General features: G+C 48.7%; 1 protein-coding gene across 1 annotated transcript in view; it reads right to left on the bottom strand.

Annotated features, from left to right (window-relative positions):
* Positions 1-1,193: 1,193 nt before the first annotated feature.
* The window catches only part of LOC126528425 (uncharacterized), an 85,841-nt gene continuing 64,035 nt past the window's right edge, over positions 1,194-22,999 (bottom strand). Inside the window, exons 4-6 of the mRNA XM_072284576.1 lie at positions 18,755-18,837; positions 3,976-4,059; positions 1,194-1,327 (exon numbers count right to left, since the gene is read on the bottom strand). Coding sequence (XP_072140677.1) covers positions 1,194-1,327; positions 3,976-4,059; positions 18,755-18,837 — 301 coding nt within the window. The remainder of the gene's footprint in view (positions 1,328-3,975; positions 4,060-18,754; positions 18,838-22,999) is intronic.

The following is a 22,999-nucleotide window of genomic DNA, read 5'->3' on the forward strand; positions in this document are numbered from 1 at the left end:
AGGGGACGGGCAACATGGGCGAAATTTTCCACAAACCTGCGGAAGTACGAGCAAAGGCCAATAAAGATGCGAACATCTTTGGCACAAGTTGGTACGGCGAAATTCTGCACAGCATGAACTTTAGCGGGGTCGGGGCGAATGCCTGAAGAATCGACGAGGTGTCCGAGCATGGTTATTTGGCGGTGACCGAAGTGGCACTTGGACGAGTTGAGCTGTAAGCCAGCGGTGCGAGAAACAGAAAGAACAGATGAAAGTCTTTCAAGATGCGTCGCAAAAGTTGGAGAATACGATGACGTCATCCAAGTAGCACAAACAGATGGACCATTTCAAACCACGTAAGAGCATGTCCATCACCCGTTCAAAGGTCACCGGGGCATTGCACAAGCCAAAAGGCATCACCCAGAACTGATATAGGCCGTCTAGTGTGGCGAATGCGGTCTTTTCACGGTCCATTTCATCCACGGCAATTTGCCAATATCCAGAGCGAAGGTCTATAGATGAAAAATAAGTGGCACCATGGAGACAATCCAGAGCATCGTCAATGCGGGGAAGTGGATATACATCTTTCTTGGTGATCGTGTTTAGATGACGATAGTCAACGCAGAATCGCCAGCTGTTATCCTTCTTTTTGACGAGAACAACAGGGGACGCCCACGGGCTGGAAGAGTGTTCAATAATCCCTCTGGCAAGCATCTTGTCAACCTCGCTCTGGATAACTTGTCGCTCAGAAGGCGACACCCGGTATGGGCGTCGGCGAACAGGTGCTGCATCGCCGGTATTTATACGATGCTTCACGACCGTAGTTTGACCCAAAGGGCGATAGTTCAGGTCAAAAATGTCGGAGTAGGACTCGAGGAGGCCACTGAGCTCTGCGGCTTGTTGGGTTGAGAGGTCCGCTGCAATCATCTTTGTAAAGTCGTCGGTCGGGGCTGCTGCAGAAGGCGTAGAATCAGCATTGGTTGAAGACGGCGCAACAGATAGAGCGGAAATGTGGCACTCGTGCTTCGGTGACAACGTGGCTAAAGGCATGCCTCGAGGAAGTACTTGTGGGCACTGTCCGAAATTTAGGATGAGAAGACATGTCTGATTGTCCGCAACAGAAACGATGGTGTGCGGGAAGGACACATTGTGAGAAAGCAAGACAGAAGTCGCGGGAGTAAGGATATAGTCTCCGTCAGGTACAGGTGGGCAGGCTAAGACAGGGATCCAGGTTGCTGCAAGAGGTGGCAGGCGCATAAATTCCGCGGAACAAAGCTGAGTTGGAGCTTGAGCAGCAAGGTCAATGGGGACAGGTAGTGGTAGGTCAAATTGTACAACGCCGGCGCAACTGTCAATCAGAGCAGAATGGGCGGCCAAAAAGACGAGTCCGAGGATAACATTGTGAGGGCAACGTTCGAGCCCGCTAAACAAAACGGACGTGTGGCGACCGGCGACACTGACACGAGCAGTACACATTCCAAGCACAGCCGGAGTTCCACCGTCGGCGACCTGGAGCAGTCGAGTCGGAGCAGGAGTCAGTACTTTCTTCAAGCGTGTTCGAAGCTCCGCACTCATGATGGAAATTTGGGCTCCATTGTCGTTGAGTGCGGTAACGGGCAAACCATCCACGTCCACGTCCAGAAGGTTCCGTTTAGTAGGCAGGGTCAGCAGAGGAATTTCAGGCCGGGTTTCTATAGCAGCGTCACCTCCAGGAGCTGCCACAGTTTCCCGTCGGAGAGCGGCGACGGTTAGCCGGGGATGGAGAGCGACGCAGCTGGGGTGAACGGTAGCGGCGACTATGAGGTGATGGCGAGCGGCTGGTCGCGGTGGCTCGAGCGTTGTCAGGAGCGTCTTCAACCTCGGTGGAGAGTGATGGCGGGCGAAGATTCAGTGGGGAGCGGCGGTAGGCGGGAAAGCTTGGTCGAGAGTGGGATGGCCAGGAATTTCGACAGTGGCGAAAGATGTGGCCCACACGTCCACAGTAAAAGCAGATGGGTCTGTCGTCATGTGTGCACCATTCGGCCGGGTTGCGATAGCTAGGATATAGACCGTATTGGTTTCGGTGAACAGAGGCAGACGCAGCAGACGAAGCAAAGTCAGGACGGCTGGCGGAGCAGATGGACGGAAGGCCCACATTGGCAAGTTCTTGGCGAATTACCGACTGAATGAGAGGCACAAGCGGCCGGGAATCGTCAAAGCACTGCGTTACTGGCTTGGCAGGAGACGCTGCTTCGAGTTCTCGCCGAACGATACGTACGACGTTCTCGCAGGAGGTGAGCTCACGAGGTGGACAAACGTCTTCGCACGTCGATGAAGCTGCAGTATTAGGCAGACGCGTAAACTGTTGAACTATGCGGCGACTCTTCGCGTCTACAAAGCGGCGACATTCGTTGATTTCATTGACCGTTGTTACGTTCTTGTTACGTCGTCCGCGATGCCTTTTAAAACGTTGATTTCATTGTTGATTTCGTTGATTTCTCGTTGATTTCATTGAACGTTGTTACGTTCTTGTTACGTCGTCCGCGATGCCTTTTAAAACGTGGCTGACCTTGTCTGCCTCTGCCATATTGTTATCCACTTTGCGGCAAAGGGCGAGGACGTCCTGGATATACGCCACGTAATATTCAGTGGACGTCTTTACACGGGTCCCAAGGTCCTTCTTCGCAGCACGTTGGTGGCCGACGGGCTTGCCGAACAAATCTCTAAGCCTCTGCTTGCACTGGTCCCAACTCGTAATCTCTTCGTGTGTTTCGAACCAGACCCGTGCCGTTTTCTTGAGGTAGAATATTATATTGGCCAGCATAAGCGTGTTATCCCGCCTGTTGTGTGCGCTGACCCATTCGTAATTCTGCAATCCCGGAAAACATGCCAGGGTCGCGAGGCTGGGCCAGGATGACCGTCGGTGGCGAGGTTACGTCCGCTGCGGAGCTCCGTCTTGCGCAAGTGATTACCCCGCACGTCCACCAAAGATGTTACGGGAAGGAAGAAGCATGCGTCTATTTACACATGGCTTTTAATGGCTTAGCCAGCAAGCGTAGACCAGCGATAATGCTACACTCTTCTTCGTCTCCAAGGCAACCATCATCGTCCTCCTTTTCCCACATTACCGACTGTGACAATATATATATATATATATATATATATATATATATATATATATATATATATATATATATATATATATATATATATATATATATATATATATATATATATGTATATATATATATATATTATATATATATAGTTAGGTGGCAATGCATGAGGAGAAAGTGTAATTGGCAGTCATGAGTTAATCAGTAGATTTGCAGATATTGAGGACTAGCCGTGCAGACGCGAAGGTAACCGACATACTCTATGCCGTCTATGAACTATCAGACGGCTACCCGGTCTCGTTGCTACTGGCATAAAACAAGATATTACGTTTGCTATCGGACGTAGTTTTACACAATGACATCCAACATTCCTCGTAAATTACAAGGCACCTTCAAAAGCGTTCGCACCGTTGGAGACGTATGACCACTTATTTTGCAAATTGAACAGCAGGGGTGAGACATCGCAACGAAGAGCACAATCAGATGTCTTTTTTTAAAACACGCTCCTTGAATAATGACAGCGCTTATTCTTCGTCTCTTGTTTGCACCCAGTTGGCATGTTGACCGGCTGGCGCAAGACAATATGCGTCATAAATTCAGCCTTGAATCACAGCATTTTTGGCCTTGCCCTGCCTACCATTATCCATAGCTGACAACTGCCCTTAATCGCAGGCTTTCGAGAACATGAGCTGGAAAACAGTGAGTTGGCCCAATGCGAGTAAAAAAGTTCAACGTTCAAGAAGCGCAGGAAAGTGTTCACTTTATTTCCAGCACCGTTATCAGCATTATTCGTGCTTTACTGATACATCAGACGACCTCCTCTACAAGCCCCATATACGCTGTGATAAAGATTCGAAGGCCTCTCACGCAACTTGGACGCTGCGTAATTGTTTGTACTTACTGACTTGGGGGGGTTCCGGCAGCGACAACCAGAGCGATGGCAAGGACAATGGTGCAAGTTGTCCACGCACCAAGCCGCACAATCCTTGAAAATAAAGACGGCGAAGGAATTCCACTGTGAGAATTGGTCGGCTGACCCTTATAAAAAGCTACCAATAGGCAGTGTCAACCTGAGCATATTGAGTAATACATACTAACGTCAGATGCCTTTTCAGTGCGCAGCTTATCGTATTCTTTGCAAGGTGCTGGGATTGTTTTTTAACAGTAACAAAAATAATTTTTGTTGCAAGAAAGTAATCTTTTGCATCGCATTATCAAGACATCCTTGACCCACATTGTACACACATCACGCTACCTGCCCTGTGGTAGCTAACAGCAGTTTTCTACACTGAACATAAAAAGGTCTATGGCAGATTGCGCTATTTTATACCACGTACAGGACGGAAGAATTGAACATTGATTCCACAAATTAAAATACGCATTTTACGAAGTACCCGAATTTCCTAATTAAGGTTTTTACAAGGTTAACTGCGTTCTATGGTATGTACTGAAAATACTAATTGTAGCCGGTGATTCCCCAAGGTATACTGATGGAAAACGAATTCGAATGATGGCACCGGTTTATACGCGCCGTCTAATTTTCCTGGTCCTACATCCACTCTTTGTAAACGTGCCGTTTATATTACTGAAGCGCCAAACTTACAGCAATGCCAAGGCGTTTTCTCGCATAAAATGGTCTCATATGATGTCATCCACAAAATCCCTTGAAGTGGACACGACTTGCGAATTAAGCGGCTAGAACTTGAAAATTGAACTATTTCAGCGGTAAAATAACGAGTTCAAGCTTAATTAATGCAGTGTCACTATTTATTCCCTAATTCTGTTTAAAAAGTATAACTGCTAAGTTGAACCACAGGGTGAACAGCATATTGCCTAACGCATTTTGATTTCTTGTGCAAGTAACTTCCGCCCATGAGTAATCTAACGCAAGAACTAGAATTGTGCTATCTGCCTATTCATTTCTACATCTGCAATAACAACAATCCTGTATATGCTGTGGAACACGTTACCAAGTTCCCCGGAAGCTAAAGGCACAAGCGGTTCAATGTGTTGACCAGCATTACTAAATAAATGGCCACGCAGATGCACTAAGAGCTTGCCGCTTTTTTGGATGCGAGTAATAACCCCTGTCACACAAGCACTCGAAAATCTTTGGAGCAATAGGACTTGTCCCGAAAAAGAGTTTTGCTCACAGACACACGAGAGAGAGAGCGATCTTTGCGGGAAGCGGAGTTCGTCGATCATTTTGATGGCCGAAAAAGAGTAGTCTACGAAGTACCCGAATTTCCTAATTAAGGTTTTTACAAGGTTAACTGCGTTCTATTGTATGTATTGAAAATACTAATCGTAGCCGGTGATTCCCCAAGGTATACTCATGGAAAACAAATTCGAATGATGGCACCGGTTTATACGCGCCGTCCAATTTTCCTGGTCCTACAGTCGCAGTCGCTTCTGGACCCCATGTCACTTGCTGGTGTAAATTCCACCTTAGTGTTCGTTCCCGCTTATCGCGAGTTGCGTTGTTCACGGCACTATCGATTCGTATGCAAAGACTCATAATTAAAAAAAAAACAATTTTTTTTTATGTCTCGGAGAAGGTTCAGTGAACCCAGCAGCGCTCATTTTCTTTTGGGCCTTCGTAAGCAGGTCAAACGGGTCCTTTGTATTTGGAAAGATTGGATGCGCTTTGTAGACGGTCACAAGGAAGACGATGGGACAGGCGCAAACTAACAACTGAGGTTTATAAGTTTATTCGAGGGAAACACTTAAATATCAGTTCATGCCAGCACAGGCGCATCAGGATATTAGCAGCAGATAAGAGGAGAAAAACACAAAATCAGAAAAAACCAATGGCGTGGCTCAGCTAATCGTATTTTATAGGAAACGTGCCTCCCTATAGTAAAGTATGATCGATGTGTCACTGATGCGTGCTTGTCCCTTCTGATATTTATGTGTTTCCCTCGAATAAACCTCAGTTGTTAGTTTGCGCCTGTCCCGACTTCTTCCTTGAGACCGTCTACAAAGCGCATCCAATCTTTCCAAATGCAATGAGCCTACTTGCCCAACAACGCATTCTGCTAAACGGGTCCCGTAAAGCAGGCCGACCTCTCGAACCTACTAAAATAAATATTTGCTTTAACATTTCTTACTCTGGGGTTCGGAAATTTTCTTAAAAACCGTGTAATAATATAGGTTTTCACTTTATATTTAGAAGTAAATCAGTTTATTGTGGCCGAGTTTATTTCAAACGCTAGCGCCACGCTTTCCGTATAACGTGCTGAGTAGGAAACACTAAAATGAGATACTCGGTCCTGTACGTCTGCTGCGCAACACCTATTCAGTGAAGAGTCTTTAAACTTGTTAAAAGACCGCTTACTTAAAAGGGTTTTTGCGTGCTCGTGTCATAGATGTAGAAAGCAAATAGCTCGCACACTTGGTTCCATAGAGTTTCATACAATAACTACTAGAGGGAACTCTTCGCGCTGCAGTCCTTGTACCACCATGGGAATGATGGGAATTACATGAATTTGTTCTTCATGCTTGTGGATTCAGACGTTTTTGTGGCTTTTTATACTACGCTATAGAAGTCTTATATAGTTTCAGCGCAATCTATACTGTTCGAAGTGCAGAAGACACCGCGAACAAGCACAATTGCTATCAATTGCAACGATTGAGCTTGTCCAGGTGGTCAAATCGAAACGTGTGAAAGGCAGTGGCGTGCTCACGATAAATACATAAGGGCATTTCAATCGCTTGTCGATACATGCGCCCGTGGCTTAATGGTTTCAATATCAGGCTTCTGTGCTTAGAGTTCCTCTGTTCGAATGCTGCCGTCGGACAATTTTAATGATGTTTGTTTATTACGAAGTACATTGTTGAAAATTACAGAAAGTCACAAAGCCGTTTGAAGCCATAAGGACGGGCAAATCCATCTACTTCCCATAATGCCCATGCTAGTACAACCGTTGTCATTGCAGTTCCCGTAGACACTAGCGCCAGAGTTCCCTCTCGTAATTATTGTATGAAAGTCTGTGCTTAATTCAATAGAAGCGAGTCGATACATCGGATTGCTAGAACATTGCCAGGGAGCTGTACTAAACTTTGATTACTTTCTAGCTAAGCACACAGAACTTCGACAAAAGACGTGTTATGTAAGTAATGCCGCTGTTGTGCACTCGCTCAAACATGCGCGACAAAGCTGAATGTTTGACGATATGACACAATTCAAGAAAAATTGTGGAAACTCTGGTGAAACACACCTTGACGAAAAGGGCTGTCTTAGAGAACATTGCACGAAATAACGAATAGACGCACGCATTATTCGCAGAAGTAACAAAACGCTACCCATATCAGTTCACTGATGCAGCTGACAGCAGCTACACTGGCTTATAATAAAGGGCCAAGAGCTAGGTTCGACCACCTCATGAGGGTAACAGCTTTTAGCTGTCGAATAATGATTGGGCTACGCACTCACAGGCGAAACGATGCAATTTGAGCAATTCTCCACCAAAGAGGATCTATAGTACGTAAACTCTGGAACCGGTAAGCTCCCGACTGGAAGTAATAAGCTGGCTGTGTTTACAGCATTTCACACCGGCCATCACGCGAGTCCCCCAATATCGCTTTAGCAGAAACTGCCCAAAATGATTACCCGGTAAATGGTGGATACCTTGGCTTTGTGATTCAAGGGATTGGAGTCGCAAAGTTCGTGCACCTTTACGTGACGCAGGATCGAGAGAGCACGGCAGACGCTTATTTTGCATGTCCGTGACTGGGTGAGCAGACGTGAAAGGCAACAATTGCGATGTATCGGTGTTTCATTGCGCTTGAACTTTGAAGTTGAAATTGCCTTGAACGTGAACTGGCAGTTCACGTTCGCCGCTTGTAAACATCGGTCACCGTGAGCAGTTCTTTGATCGTTAGCCGCAGTCGCTTCTGGACCCCATGTCACTTGCTGGTGTAAATGCCACCTTAGTGTTCGTTCCCGCTTATCGCGAGCTGCGTTGTTCACGCCACTATCGCTTCATATGCAAAGGTCAGACGGTTACCGAGTGATGCAGTGAGCACTGTTAGTCCTTCGAAATCACTTGTGCAGTGTCGCGACACACAGTTGCGCACTCACATAAAACTTTCAGCATTTCACACGCAGAAAAATGAACCAATTAAACCGTGCACTTACAATGACTGCATCCATGGGGCAATCTATGAGGAGTAATATTGTTACGTGTAGCTGATGCCCAATGCTATTTACAATTTATTTACTGGGGAGCTAACGGAGGCTAAAATGACGACGCTAAATAAAGCGGGCACACACGTCTTCTATCTCCTCAGTGCAGAAACGCTGTGGTGGCAGTTCCGTATCGTCGCCCCCGGCCGTAGAAGCACCGTCCCGGTCCCTAATCTAGACATCCGCGGTGAAAGGTGCGCGGTATGACTTTAGTCTCGCCACGTGAACGATGTCACTTGCAGCTGACGAGGACGCTGAGAGGTCGGCGGGGATGATTTTGTACGTGATATCGGTCACTTGTCGCCCCACACGGTGTGGGCCAGTGTCTGATGCTCCTGTGAGGCCTCGAGAGGGGTACGGGCGAGGTAGCGCTCGCGGTGGGCGTGTTCGATCGCGTCGCGGGCGTATTCAGTGGCTGAACGTGCGGGCGAGGCAAGCAAAGTGTCCAACGGCAACGCAGGTTCTCGGCCATATAGGAGATAGAATGGTGAATAGCCGGCGGTGTCGTGACGCCATGAATTATACGCGAAGATCACATATGGTAAGTGAAGGTCCCAGTCGTGATGGTCGGTCGCAACGTACTTCGAAAGCATGTCGGTGATGGTGAGGTCGTTGGTCTGTGAGTGGTAGGAAGTGCTGAACTTGTGCTTTGTCGAGCAGGAGCGGAGGATGTCCTCGACGACTGCCAAAAAAAAGCTTCAGCCAGGGTCAGTGAGTAATTGGCGCGGAGCACCGTGCACTAAAATGAAGTCAAAGAAGAAAGTCAGCAACGTCAGCAGCACAACTTGTCGGGAGGGCTCTGGTGATTGCGTACAGCTCAGCATAATCAGTAGCGACGGCAACCCATTTATTTCCGGAGCCCGAGAGATTAAATGGTCCAGGAAGGCCTAGACCAACAGGGGAAAAAGGTTTCGGGTGGGATATCGATCGGCTGGAGACATCCAGCTGGAAGTGTGGAGGGCTTCTTCCAGCGCTGACAGGGCTCACAGGCAGCAACGTAGCGCCGCATGGAGCGGGCGAGACCAGACCATAAGAATCGACGGCATACACGGTCGTATGTGCGCGAGACGCCCAGCCAAGGGATCAGGTCCAGCCAAGGGAGCGTTGTGAAGTTGGTGGAGGACAGTCGAACGCAGGTGTGATGGAATGACGAGCAGAAGGTCAGGGCCGTGTGGATCGAAATTGTGGCGGTATAATGTCCCCTCCTTGATGAGAAACATCCGGGGAGAAGCGCGGCCAGACGTTGACTCCAGACGGTCGCTGAGGGCTCGTAATGAAGGATCGCGACATTGCTCGTTGCCAATTTGAAGCAACTGGGACACAGAAAACGCAAGCGATGGCGTTCGCATCAGTAGGTTCGTCGACCGGGTAGCGGGACAAACAATCGGCATCCTGGTGCGTGCGTCCCGTCTTATATACCACGGGGAAAGTAACGCCCAGCGAGCGAGTCGTCCCGTTGGGTCCTTGGGAGGAGGATAGGGAGCAGAGAGCGGATGACACAGTATGGATGAAACTTCGCAACAGCCCACAAAAGAGCGAGGCACTCGCGCTCTGTGAATGAATAATTCCGCTCAGTTGGTGATAGAAGTCGGCTGGCTTAGGCTATAACGCGATCATGTCGACGATGGCGTTGTACTGACACCTAAGCCGTGACCACTGGCATCAGTTCGAACTTCCGTTGAGGCAGGCGGGTCAAAGTGGGCCAGAATTGGAGGCGTGGTAAGGAGAGTAGTGAGCTGCGAAAAGATGCGGCATGGTCGGGACCCCAAGAAAATGGGGCGTCTTTCTTGAAGAGGTCGGTAAGGAGACGTGCAATGGTCGCAAAATCCTTCACAAAGCGTCGGAAACAAGAGCACAGCCCTACGAAACTACGAACGTCCTTGGTAGACTTCGGAGCAGGTAAGTTCGTAACGACGCGAGTTTTGTCCGGATCAGGGGCCCTATAACGTAAAACTATTCCAATATGCTTTTATTCCAATCTCCTGACGTCAAAATTGCGCAACCACGAACGCTAGCATCGGGCGGTCATCCGCAGGGTTGTCTGAACAGACCAATCAAACGCTGTCCTCGTTCATAGGAGGTCACTTTGGTTTGCTTGAAAAAACAAATATTGCCTACACTGAGCGGCTTGTCTTATCCAATTGGCTGACAAGAGGCGAGGAGCCCCCTCAAGTGGAGAGGGATTCGATGGGACCGAACCACTGCACTGAAAATCGATAACCGGTTGAAGAGGGTGGTGCCGGCGTGTGCTATTGGTCCACTTTCCCTTACTTGGCTTGAGGTGGCTGGTCGAAAATCGCGGCGGCAAGTAACGGAAGCTTAAGATTGCAGCTAAGACGGATCCTCCTAAGAGTTGGCAGATCGAGGTCGTAAACGTGCAGAAAGTGCTCAAAAACGTTACGCGGCCACGCAAAAGATTTAATTGTACGCAAATAAACCCATGCTCTCCGGTGGGTGCGAGTAGCCAGTGCCTGAGCGATCGGCGGCAGCCATCTTTTATTTCTTTTGGAACGGGGCAGCCTGCGGCTATTCAGAAGAAAATTCAGTGTTGTTCGGCATATTAATACATCTTTAACGCGTACACGTCACTTTGACGCGGTGAGTTCTTGCGGTTTTGTGACGTTGCGTGACAGGCAGGTGAAGTGGGCGCAGCCCGAAACCTTTGTACCAATAGCCGAGGGCTCATGGCCAAAAGGCGTCGAATCAGAAATAACTATTTTTCTTTTGTTCGGTCAAATCATGCATGATCGGTGTGTATGCGTCATATCAGATGGGGAGCTATCGCGGTTTTCGTGACGTCGCGTAACAGACAGTAGAAGGGGTGCGGTCCAAAAAGTTTTTGACCAATCGCGGAGGGCCCATTGCAGAATTGGAATAGAAAAACTTGGAACAGTTTTACGTTATAGCGCCCCAGATCCCACGGCTCTGGCATCCACGAGGTGTCCAAGGGCGGTGATTTGGCGGCGAGCGAAATGACATTTTGATGAGTTCAACTGGAGACCGACGCGGATGAACACGTCAAGAATCACCCGCCGTGGTTGCTCAGTGGCTATGGTGTTGGGCTGCTGAGCACGAGGTCGCGGGATCGAATCCCGGCCAGGGCGGCCGCATTTCGATTGGGGCGAAATGCGAAAACACCCGTGTGCTTAGATTTAGGTGCACGTTAAAGAACCCCAGGTGGTCAAAATTTCCGGAGTCCTCCACTACGGCGTGCCTCATAATCAGAAAGTGGTTTTGGCATGTAAAACCCCAAATATTATTATTATTATTATTACGTCAAGAATCGCTGTAAGACGGTCTAGATGCGTGTAGAATGTGGGCGACTAAACGATGACGTCATCCAGATAGCATAAACTGGACCACTTGATCCCCTGAAGCAAAGAGTCCATCATTCGTTCGAAGGTGGCGGGCGCATTACAGAGACATCAGGCATCACCTAGAACTGATAAAGACCGTCAGGGGATACAAATGCAGTCTTCTCTCGGTCCGTGTCGTCGACGGATATCTGCCAGTAGCCGGACCGTAAGTGGTTAGAAGAAAAATAGGTGGCACTGTACAGGCAGTCTAGAGTGTCATAAATACGTGGCATAGGGTACACGTCTTTCTTTGTGATTTCGTTCAGGTGGCGATAATCTGCACAAAAGCGCCCCGCTCCATCCTTCTGTTTGAAGAGTATGACAGGAGAATCTCAGGGACTACAGGAAGGCTCGATAATGTCCTTTTCAAGCATCTTTTGTTGTTGATGTTGGATAACAGCTCGTTCTAACGAAGAAACACGACATGGATGTCGGTGAATAGGGTTCGCATCGACAGGATTTATGCTTTGTCACGACGGACGTTTGACCTAAGGGTCGATTGTCAAAGTCAAAAATTTAGCGATAGCCTTCAAGAACGCGGTAAAGGGCTTCAGCTTGAGCAGGTGTAAGGTCAGATGAAACCATCTTCTCAATTTCGACGTCAGTACCGTAAGATAACGTCACGGTATGGGCTGAGCTGTAACGATCTTCAACTGTGAATAGCTTGACATCATCCTGCAAAGCGCTAATTATAGCCAATGAGATCCCCAGAGGCAGAACTTGCGCGGTTAGCGCGAAATTGACAAGGGGAAGGCAGGTGCCGCTGCCAGTAATTGTCAGCACAGTGTGCGGCATGGTAACACCATGTGTAAGCATAACGGTCGGAATCGGTACCACGTAACTGCCGTCAGGTGCAGCTAGTGAGGACAAGTCGACATGTGTCACAGTGAAGCGGTTGACGAATAGAATCCATGCTGCTCAAATGGCTTGGAGGCGGGTCCACAGGGTCGGTAAGAAGAGGCAAGTCAACGTGAAGTGAGCCCGCCGAACAGTCAATGAGGGCAGAATGATTGCCAAGGAAATCCAGACCGAGAATGAGTTCGTGACGGCAACGCACGATGATGGTGAAGAGAACGACGGTGTGTCTCTCAGCAATGGTGAGTCGGGCAGAGCACATGCCAACAATAGCGACGATACTACCTCCGTCGGTGACTTGTACAACTCGGTTTGGGGCAAGCGTCAGAACTTTTTTGAGCCGACGGCGAGGAGCAGCACTCGTAACGCACACATGCGTCCCGGTGTCAATCAACGCGCACACAGGAATACTGCCGACGAGAACGTCCAAAAGATTCTTCTTCGTGGGCAAGGTGAAGCGAGCATTTCGTTCCAATGTCTTCACTGCAACTTCACCTCCAGAAGCTGTACTGTCTAGTTTTCTGGTTAGGGCTGCGGTGAGTTGGTCGGAGAAAGAGCACGGCGTGGCGGGGGCGAACGAGATTGATGGTGGGAGGGCGAAAGCTAGTGGGAGTAGCGGGGTCGTGTCAAAGGTGTCGCAGGGTCAGATGATGGGGAGGGAATAGAAGGAGCGAAGGAAAAAACGCATTGGAGGGACGAGGGTGGTAATCAGGAGAATAGCGGCAGTGGCAAGCGGCGTGTCCAGTGCGTCGGCAGTTAAAACAGATCGGCTTGTCGTCCATGGTTCGCCATTCGGAGGGGTTGCGCTGTTGATAAGAGGAGTAAGAAGAGTGGGGTGGGGACGTGCGGGAAGAAAAGTTCCTAGCTCATGGAACGATTGGATTGCAGGCCGACATTGGACAACTCTTGATGGACGACGGCCTTGATCAAGGAGATTGTCACCGGAGAATGATCAGGTGACGAGAATGAAGGGGCCGCCGGTTGTGCTACTTCGACTTCACGACGAACGATGCGGGTTAAGTTGTCACATCGTGACGGCTGGTGGAAGAGGTCGTCACATGATGATGTAGCAGCTGTGTTGGAAAGTCGCGTGATGTGCTCGGATACCCGGCGTCATTTAGCATCCTCGAGACGGCGGCACTCCTTGAGGATTGTATCGATGCTGGTGACGTTCGTAAACGCCAGTAAATTGAAGGCGTCGTCAGTGCTGCCTTTTAGAACGTAATTAACCATATTGTCCTCACACATGTTCGGGTTAGCCTTGGCACAAAGGGCCAAGACGTCAAGAATGTACGACACGTAGGACTCAGTCGACGTCTGTACACGTGTGGCAAGCGCTTTCTTGAAATTGACTTGGTGACCGAACGGATTGCCAAAAGATCTCTTCATGAGTCTGGAACCATGCCAGTGGAGGGAGCTCTGTCGAGGTAGATAAGAACGTTGGCAAGCATAATAGTCGGATCCCAACTGTGACGGGTGCTGACACGTTTGTATAAGCAGAGCCAGTTGTCAACATCAGGACTGCCGACTCCGGTGAAAAGACCAGGATCCAGAGGAGGGGTGGGGGGGAGGAACGGCGACGTAGGTCGGGGCTCCAGGCGGAGACGCTTGCGTAGATGAAGTGCCACCAGCAAGGTCCGAAGTTGCACTGTCGCCGCTGGGACCGCTGTGAAACTTCATGACGGGTACGGGGAACGTCCGCCTCCATCAAATTCTATTACGTGTAGCTGATGCCCAATGCTATTTACAGATTATTTACAGGGGACCTAACGGAGGCGAAAATGGCAACGCTATATCAAGCGCGCACACACGTCCTTCTCAGTGCAGCTACACTGTGGCGGCTGTTTCGTATTAATATATTTACGATTGGAAGCCTCACCTTAACAGAAAGAACAAATAAATAGCATATTTAATTTGCTTCCTGTAGTTAGTACTTTGGTGGCGAAAGAGGACTGACGATGGAACAAGTCTCATAACCACATACTGTGAAACAGTTTCTATCGCCTAGTCCAAGTTGTCTCGGAAACCCTCTATGGCGTTGGGGCGTTGTAACGCCCCAAAAAACGCAAGGTCTTTGGACTTCGAGGTCGTTCCCCTCGAGAGGCAGAATGAGCCTATATTCACCGGACGTAGAGCCGCAATATCCGGATTGCGGCGAATCGTACTGCTCGCTATCGCACATGCTTTGGCAATGCTCCGCGTTAAGCGGCACCGTGTTCAGCAAAGAAGAAGACTGGATGGACGCCCTGCGAAGCGACGACCACCAGACCCCGCTCTGGGCCGTCCAGAGGGCTCACGAAAGGGCCGAGGCTCACGGGCTTCCCGTCCCAACGTGGGTGCGGCCCGCGACCCCTGCCGACCACTAAACCAAGAGTGGGCGGGAAGGGGTTCCTCAGGACCCAATAAAGTTCTTTCCTCCTCCTTGGACTTCGCTGTGGTGGGCTAAACGCTGCTCCTCCATAGTGGCACAAAAATATACATTAGCTTATAACTGTATCGAGAACAGTTCTGTCGCCTAGCTTGAAATCTTGCAGTGGTCAAAAGCTATGTCCCAAGGGATATTGCGTAGCTCCGGCAACTGTCTTCGAGCTCAGCTCGCCACTTCATACCCCAAACTTCCTGTCTTGTCTAAATCTGGCACTTGTGTTGGTCCCCTTGTCACCATGTTTGCTTCTCTTTCCACTCCACACACGTGCTCCCTCTGGCGTCCTATATGAATGGTCGGCCTAGGCCTCGGTCTGCGTGCGCTGGCTTACTTTGGTCTGTTCCAATGTTCTTCGGCAAATTTTTATGCAGTGCAATTTCCAACCCCCTCCACTATGCCTATTTGGAACGAAATGTATTGCTTTGCACATTAAGCCTAAACCTATGATGCTTTATTTGGCATTCTGCTACTAGCCGATTTCCTGGGCCGATGCCGGAGACAGTCCAACTTAAAGAACTGCTCATTCCGCATTACATTACATTACATTATGAAAAACACATTCCTCAGTGTTTCGATTTGATATTCGATTTGATAATGTAACCACACACATATTCGATTTTGATAATGTAACCGCGTCAGCACGGGAACACCGATGGGGCCCAAGAAAATTTGTGGAATTATGGTTCATCCGTCGCAATCAATCTTTATGCAATTCTAACCGTGGCCCCCTGCCGGATGTTTACGGCCGTATCATATATAAGATGTATTCTTCATTTATTGCCATTTGTGTACTGCAGGATGCCACCCGCATAGGTGGAGAAACGCTTATGTTTTTGGTATTTTATTGTTGACTAAAGCCAGTGAATACAACACGTTAAAGTAAGCCGTCGTCAATCCGGTGTTTTCATCTATGCGAGTGCTAACGTGCCCACGCGAACCATGGTGCGAGATTCCAGTGCAGCCATTCGCGCTGTTCGCTAGCAGCAAATCCACCCAAAGTGGCGTCCGCTAGCTGGGCTTCTCTCGGAAGCTCCAACCTGCCGAAACTCGCTACAGCGTTCTTCCCAGCGAGCTTCTTGCTATATGCTCCACCACTCTGCACTTCCAGCACTCTTTGGAGGGCCAGCGATATTATGTTTTAATGGATCGCAAATGTCTGGTGTAGGTCTTCCGTACAAACACTTCCATCTACGTCGCACGTGAACTTCGTCAACTGGACCATATTTCGGAGTTCACAACATACATCCGGCACATCAAAGGCACCCAAAACAAGGCAGCTCATGCGCTCTCCCGGATCACCTCCCTCGGCACATCTGGAACTGTGGGCTGGCAACGTCTAGTTCGGACGCAGGTGGAAGACCTGGAGCTGCAAGCGCTGCCGTGGCCATCTCCGTTCTCTCTGTCTATGACTCGTTCCTCACCCGTCTGTACCTGGCTTACTCTGGTGCGACATGTCCAGCGGCTGCATTCCGTCTCTTCATTCCGCTTGCCTTCCGTCGTGCGGTGCTCCAATCCCTTGCCATCTGTCATCCAAGCATCCGAGCCACGCAACGCCTCGTTACACAGCGCTACGAATGGCCAGCCATTAGCACCGATGTTCGCCAGTAGGCGCGATCTGCCTCACGTGCCGGACCACCAAGGTGACCCACCACCACAAGAAGAGTCCCACGCTGTCTTTCTTGCTACCTGGCTGTCGCTTTGACCACGTCCATATTGATTTGCTCAGACCACTTCCGCCCTCTCACGACTGCCGGCACATTCTAACAATGATTGACCGCTTCACCCGTTGGCCCGCAGCCATGCCCCTTCCGCAAGATCACTGCAGAAACGGTCGCGAAAGTCTTCGTTTCAGCATGGGCTTCCCCATGGTCTCTTCACTTCACTTAACTGTCTGCTTGGAGCTAAACACTTCCGTACCACTGCATATAATCACTGTACCAACTGCATGGTTCCGCGGCTGCACCGCCAGCTCAAGGCTGCCCTCACTACACGTATATATCGAAAGCACTGGGTCGACTACCTTCCTGTGGTGCTTCAGGGCCTACACGCTGTCCTGTGTCGCGACCTTGGCTGTTATCCGGCCGAACTCGTCTATGGTGTACCCCTGCGACTTCCTGGAGACTGGTTCGTTCCTTCGGACCCCTCGCCCCAGCCGCTTCAATGCCTTCAATGCCTAGAGGACTCCATTCAGTAACTGCGCCCCGTCCCGCCTCGACCTTCGGACTACAGCATCTTTGTGCATATGGACCTTGCGTTGTCGGCCTAAGTTTTGCTCAGACGAGGCGCTGTAAGGGCACCTTTTAGACCCTCCTATGCGGTGGGCCGTAGCGTGTCCTCCACAAGATGCCACCATCCTACCGATTGGTCGCGAAGAGGTAGTCTCATTGGAGCGCCTCAAACTGGCCAACCTCGAGACGCCTCCCACGGAGCTCCCCACGGATGTCGCCGACGTACCCGTGGATGAGCACGTAACCCCAGATACTTCGTCGACGAGTGCATTTCGCCGTTACATCTGAGCGGGAGGCTTTGTAGCGTCCGCCGACACCGCTACACGCGGACGCTTAAGATCGGCGCTCAGTTGGGCGGCGCGTGCTCGTACAATACAACACGGCGCGTGAATAGTACAACGATGAGCGTGATGTGCTAAGACCCTTCATCCTGCATAGCACATACAAAACATCGGGGTGGGCATGAGCGAATAGACCCAGGTAAAGAATTCCAGTCTTCTATGGAACGAGGAAAATAGCTGAATTTAAACATATTAGTTCGAGCAAAGTAGGGCATCAAGTTCAAGTTGTGATGCCTCGTGGATTATTCTGGCGCGAGGTCAGTATAGTTTTTTTAAGGTAACGGAAGAATTGACGATGTTGCGCAAGAAATCCAACGATGCTATGCGGCGACATGAATAGAGCGAAGTTAATTTTCATTCACCATCGTGTGCGATGTGCATGGCTGTGGACCGAGTCATATACGTGTTATTGTTCAACTTCGCTGAATGTTTTACATTATTTGAAAAATGTGGCACATTAAAAAATAGTTTACCTATGTATAATATATAAAATAAGGTTCCACTGAACGAGGTACCCGTGTGATTAGTATTCACAAAGTAATGTTCTGTAGGTTTGCAAATATCGACTACTTTACGTGCAGGCGCGATGGGAACCGACATACCTTGTGCCGTCTTTTCAACTATCTGACTCCTACCGTGTCTCTTAACGCTTCGACATCAGCATCGCTGCAACTGCCATAAAACAAGGCACACCACGTTGACTGTGAAACATGTAGTTTTGCACGATGTCATCGAACGTACCTTGCTAATTAAACGGCACATTAAAGAGCGCTTGGTTTGTTGATGTATGAACCCTTATTTTGCAACTTGAACACTAGGCGAAAGACACCGCAATGAAGTAAGCAATCGCATGCCTTCTCTTAGAAGAACACCTGCGTTGGAGTTGCTGCTGTGTAAGCAACGAGTGATTACAAACGCTGATTATTTTGTCTTTTGTCTGCATTGTGCTGCTATGTTGGCCAAGTGACGCCAAATGACGATATGCATCTTTCGTTCGACCTTGAATACCGAGTTGTGCCTGCAATGCCTGGTGCATTTCGGAGCTCACAACTGCCCCTAATTGAGGGTTTTCAACAATACCAGCTGCAAAACAGTGAGGCAACACGAATTGAGTGGAAATGAATCAAGAAGCGCAGCAAATTTACCACAATATTTCTAGCGCTAATTATCTACGCGGATCTGACCCGAAAAAAAAACCTTCCTCTAGAAGCTTGCTAAGACAGGAAAGAGTACAAGACTGGAAAGGCTCTAATGCAAATTAAACATTATGTAATTGGGTGTACTTACTGGCACATGGTGTCAAGGCGGCGACAAGCAGCTCTTTGGCGATGACCAAGGTGCAGGCGGTCATTGCACCAAGCCGCACATTCCTTGAAAATAAAGATGGAGGAAGAATGTTCTACAATCTGCTGCCAGTGCAAGGATTGGTTAGCTGACTCTTAGGAAAAGCCATTGTCAGCCCGAGCGTACTGCGAAATACGTCACAACTCCAGCTACCTTTTGAGTGTGCAGCTTAGCGTATTCTTTGCAACGTGCGGGGATTACTATTTCAACAGTAACTGTAGAAACAATATTTTTGGTTGCCAGAAATATGGCAACCAATATTTTGGTTGCCAGTTTTCGCATCGCATTCGCAAGCGCACACTGATGAACATTGACCACATATAACGCAACGAGCCATACGGTAGCTCAGTGTTTATAACATAGAGCGTTCTTTTTCTTTAGCGAATATATGAAAATCGCCTACGCAGATAGCGCAATTTAAAGCCATGAACCAGACAGAAGAGGTAAACATTACTTCCACAAGAAATTAAAATGCGCATTCTAGGAATTATCGAAATTTTCTGTCAAGGATTTTACAAGTTACATTATGGTACGTAGTGCAATTACAAATTGTAGCCGTTAAGTACCCAAGGTACTTAACGCTAGGTACATATCAAATTGAAAAGAAATTCAGATGACCTCACCGTTTTAGAGAGATTCGCGCCCTGAAGTTTGCATGGGTTCTATTTCTTTCTACAAAAAAAATGTGGTTTTAAGAATGTCGTTCTACGAATTATCGAAATTTTCTGTCAAGGATTTTACAAGTTACATTATGGTACGTAGTGAAATTACAAATTGTAGCCGTTAAGTACCCAAGGTATATACTAATTGAAAAGAAATTCAGATGACATCACCGGTTTGGAGAGATTCGCGCAATGAAGTTTGCATGGGTTCGACTTTTTTCTTTAAAAAAATGTCGTTTTTTGCGCCGAAACATAAGTTACGTGCAACGCTAAAGCATTCTGCCGCATGAGAGAGAGAGAGAGAGAAAACACTTTATTGTAGGAAAGGCAGACGCATGAAGATTCGCAAATGGTGTCATCTTCCAAACTGTTGGAAGTGGGAGCGGCTTGCAAACTAAGCCGCTTCTAAAGTAATCAGTTAAAACCCAGTTAGTGGAGTTTTTTTTTAAGTGGAGAGATAGATTTGTTATGAAGAGTTATTTATTCCTTCAGGCATTTTGATTTCTCGTGCAAGTAACTTCCGCCTGTTTGAGTAATGTCGCTCAAAGAAAGAAAACTGCTATCGGGCGAATAAATTCATTACTAAAACAAAAACATTAACAATTCGTTATACCTGTATGTTGTGCAACACATTACCAAGTTCTCCTAAAGCTGAACACAAACTGTTAACTGTGTTAACATAATCAAATTTATGCACACATGGAAATAATGGGAGCTGACCTTTCTTTCAGTGGAAGTAATGCAAATGATGTAGTGCGAGTCCACATATCCAATTGTTAGCACATTCGCGGGGAGCTATGCTGAACTTCGATTATATTCTAGCTAAGCCCCACATAGGTCCTAGACAAACCACGTTTTACGCAAGCAAAACTTTTTCAGCATTCGCTGAAATGCACGAGACCGCAAGAACCTCACTGGGCATATGCGAGCCCGCTTTTTCAGAGGGTGTTAAACCGATTAGACAGCAGGCCATTTTCAGAGACTAACCCACGTATTCAGAAATGCATCTTAACTTGAAGCCCATGCTTGACTTCACTTAAATCATGGCGCCTGTGCTGAATGCACCAAAGGAAACGCAGCGAGCGTCTTGCGCGCGTTCGCACCAAGCGTCATTTATATAAAGTCTAGCGTAGGCTTCAAGTTAAGATGCATTCCTGAATACGGGTCTAGCGTAGGCTTCAAGTTAAGATGCATTCCTGAATACGGGGGTAAAAATTTTCGGATCATAACCCCATGTGGTGCAGGCTTACAAAGCAACGCGGGCACTGCTACAAGTCATGAAATTGAGGGGCCTCTGTGACCGATTGTAGGCGTCAAGTAATGGACAACCGCTCATGTTCACACTGAGAGTACCTTCTGCCCTCCCTTTCCTTTCTTTTTATCTCTATAACCCCTTCCCCAGTGCAGGGTAGCTAACCGGACAAGCGTCTAGTTGCCCTTCCTACCTTTTCTTCCTTCTTTTCCTCCTCCTCCTCCCCTTTCTCGCTGCGGCTATCTCGCCACCTACGCACCGAGCCAATTGCGCATGTGCTAGTCGTTACTCTCGAACTTTCGACGAGTCACGTATAAACGCCAACGCGGTTCACGCGCTGATCAGATTATCGACGATCGCCGACTGTGTTCGCCGCTATCGTTGTGCTTTGAGGGTAGCCTGTTTTTCTGGGCGCAGGTTCGCCCAATAAGGAGTTTTACCGTTCACAGCTTTTCCACGGTGTTCGTGATCGTCATTACCACGTGATGTCTGGCGGAGAAGCTTTGCATTAATGTACCAGACACCCCCAAAAAGCCGTGATCGAAGCCCATACCACGAAGACAACACCAGCCTCACCCCGGATCATAAAGCAAGCCGCCGGCTAGAACACCTGCCCCAGGAACAAGGGTTTCTACCTGAGACAACCAAGAAGATTGCGCCAAGTGAACAACACTGGCAGCCCCAGCGTCGACCATCGTGCTGCACGAGCGCAGGGAGCCACTGACCGTCTGTGGATCAATTGAATACCCAGATAACTGGCTGGAAACGTGCGGAGGGGTGACTGCGTTAAACAATTGGAACTCTGACGACAAGCTGCGACATGTGTACTTCGCCCTAGAAGACGCCGTCAGGACGTGGTTTGAGAACCAGCAATCGACCCTGACAGCACGGGGCCTGCTCCGCAACGGCAATCTGCAGACGTTCACGAGCGTCCTGCGCAGACATAGGAGCCCAAGCTATTTAAAACATGCATGCATCTACCGAATGAGAACATTCTGCTGTGACATGGTGTCCCAGTAGTCCTCATCACCGACAATGAAACGGCCTTCACTGCAGAGCCCACCCAAGCCGTTCTACAACACAGCTGGACAAGCCACAGGAGGACGACTGTCTACAGCCCACAGACGAGCGATCTTACGGAGCTGCTGAACAAGACCGTTGCCCACATGCTAGCAATGTACTATACATCGACGTCGAGCACAAGACGTGTGATGCCGTCCTGCCTTACGTAACGTTCGCACGGCACAGCAGTGCAAGAAACAATGCAGATCACACCGTTCAAGTTCGTTTACGGCAGAAACCCGATGGCGAGTCTCGACGCCATCCTACTGCACGTCACCTACAAAGAGGATCTAGACATCGCCGCCTATCTCCAGCAAGCCCAAGAAGCCAGACAGCTCGCCTACCGCAATCAGAGGCACCACGCACGGCCTGAAGTCGCCCACGTGGGGCGTCTTAACCCTTTATACGTCCGCTGACGGACTTAGGAACTTCGCTTCTTTGTTGCTTTGTTGTTGTTCTTTCTTTTTTATGTCTGATTTTGTTTTCACTTTCGTGCCTATAGCATTGGGACGATGCCTTTTAACAGGAGGGGGGCATTGACGCGTCTGCCTTTTTATCTTTCTCGGTTCACAGCTTTTCACTAGCTAACAAATGTGAAACGCTATCGCTCATCGCAAGACGCGCCAGCATGTGCCGAAAGTTTCTTGAATGTTATCCGTAGTGCTAACCGTTATCTTTAGTCACTGAACTTTGTGCAATCTGAGGGTATGCGCGACGCAAATTCTGTGGTACTTTCTGGAAGGCACGATGGCATCAGCGATTACGCTGGAACATTCGACGAGTCACGCATAAAAGCCGACACGTTTGACACGCTGATTAGACTTTCTTCGACAATCACTCATTGTATTCACCGCTACCATTGGGCAACGTAGTCTGTTATATCAAAATGTCGTTTTGCGGTAAATCAAGTATATGCAAATAAGTACAGTCGCGGACGGGTCCTTACATGACAAGGCGCGCGAAATTTTCAAAAAATGGTGGAATCGAAAAAAAATGAGAAAAAGACATGTTTAGTTTTAAATTTGAGAGTCGGCGACGAAAGTATTGGCGGGTTTCATGCCGTGCTGACGGAATTTTGACATCAGCAGTACGAAGCGAAGACTGCCATGCGTCCGCCTTCATTACCCCCCCCCCCCCCCCGTGGGTGATGGTGCAATCCACACTGGTGGGCGCTATTGTGGAAAGCGCTGGCAGAGGAAAGCGAACGCTTCG

This window comes from Dermacentor andersoni, chromosome 9 (assembly GCF_023375885.2).
Source record: "Dermacentor andersoni chromosome 9, qqDerAnde1_hic_scaffold, whole genome shotgun sequence".
NCBI classification, from domain to species: Eukaryota; Metazoa; Arthropoda; class Arachnida; order Ixodida; family Ixodidae; genus Dermacentor; species Dermacentor andersoni.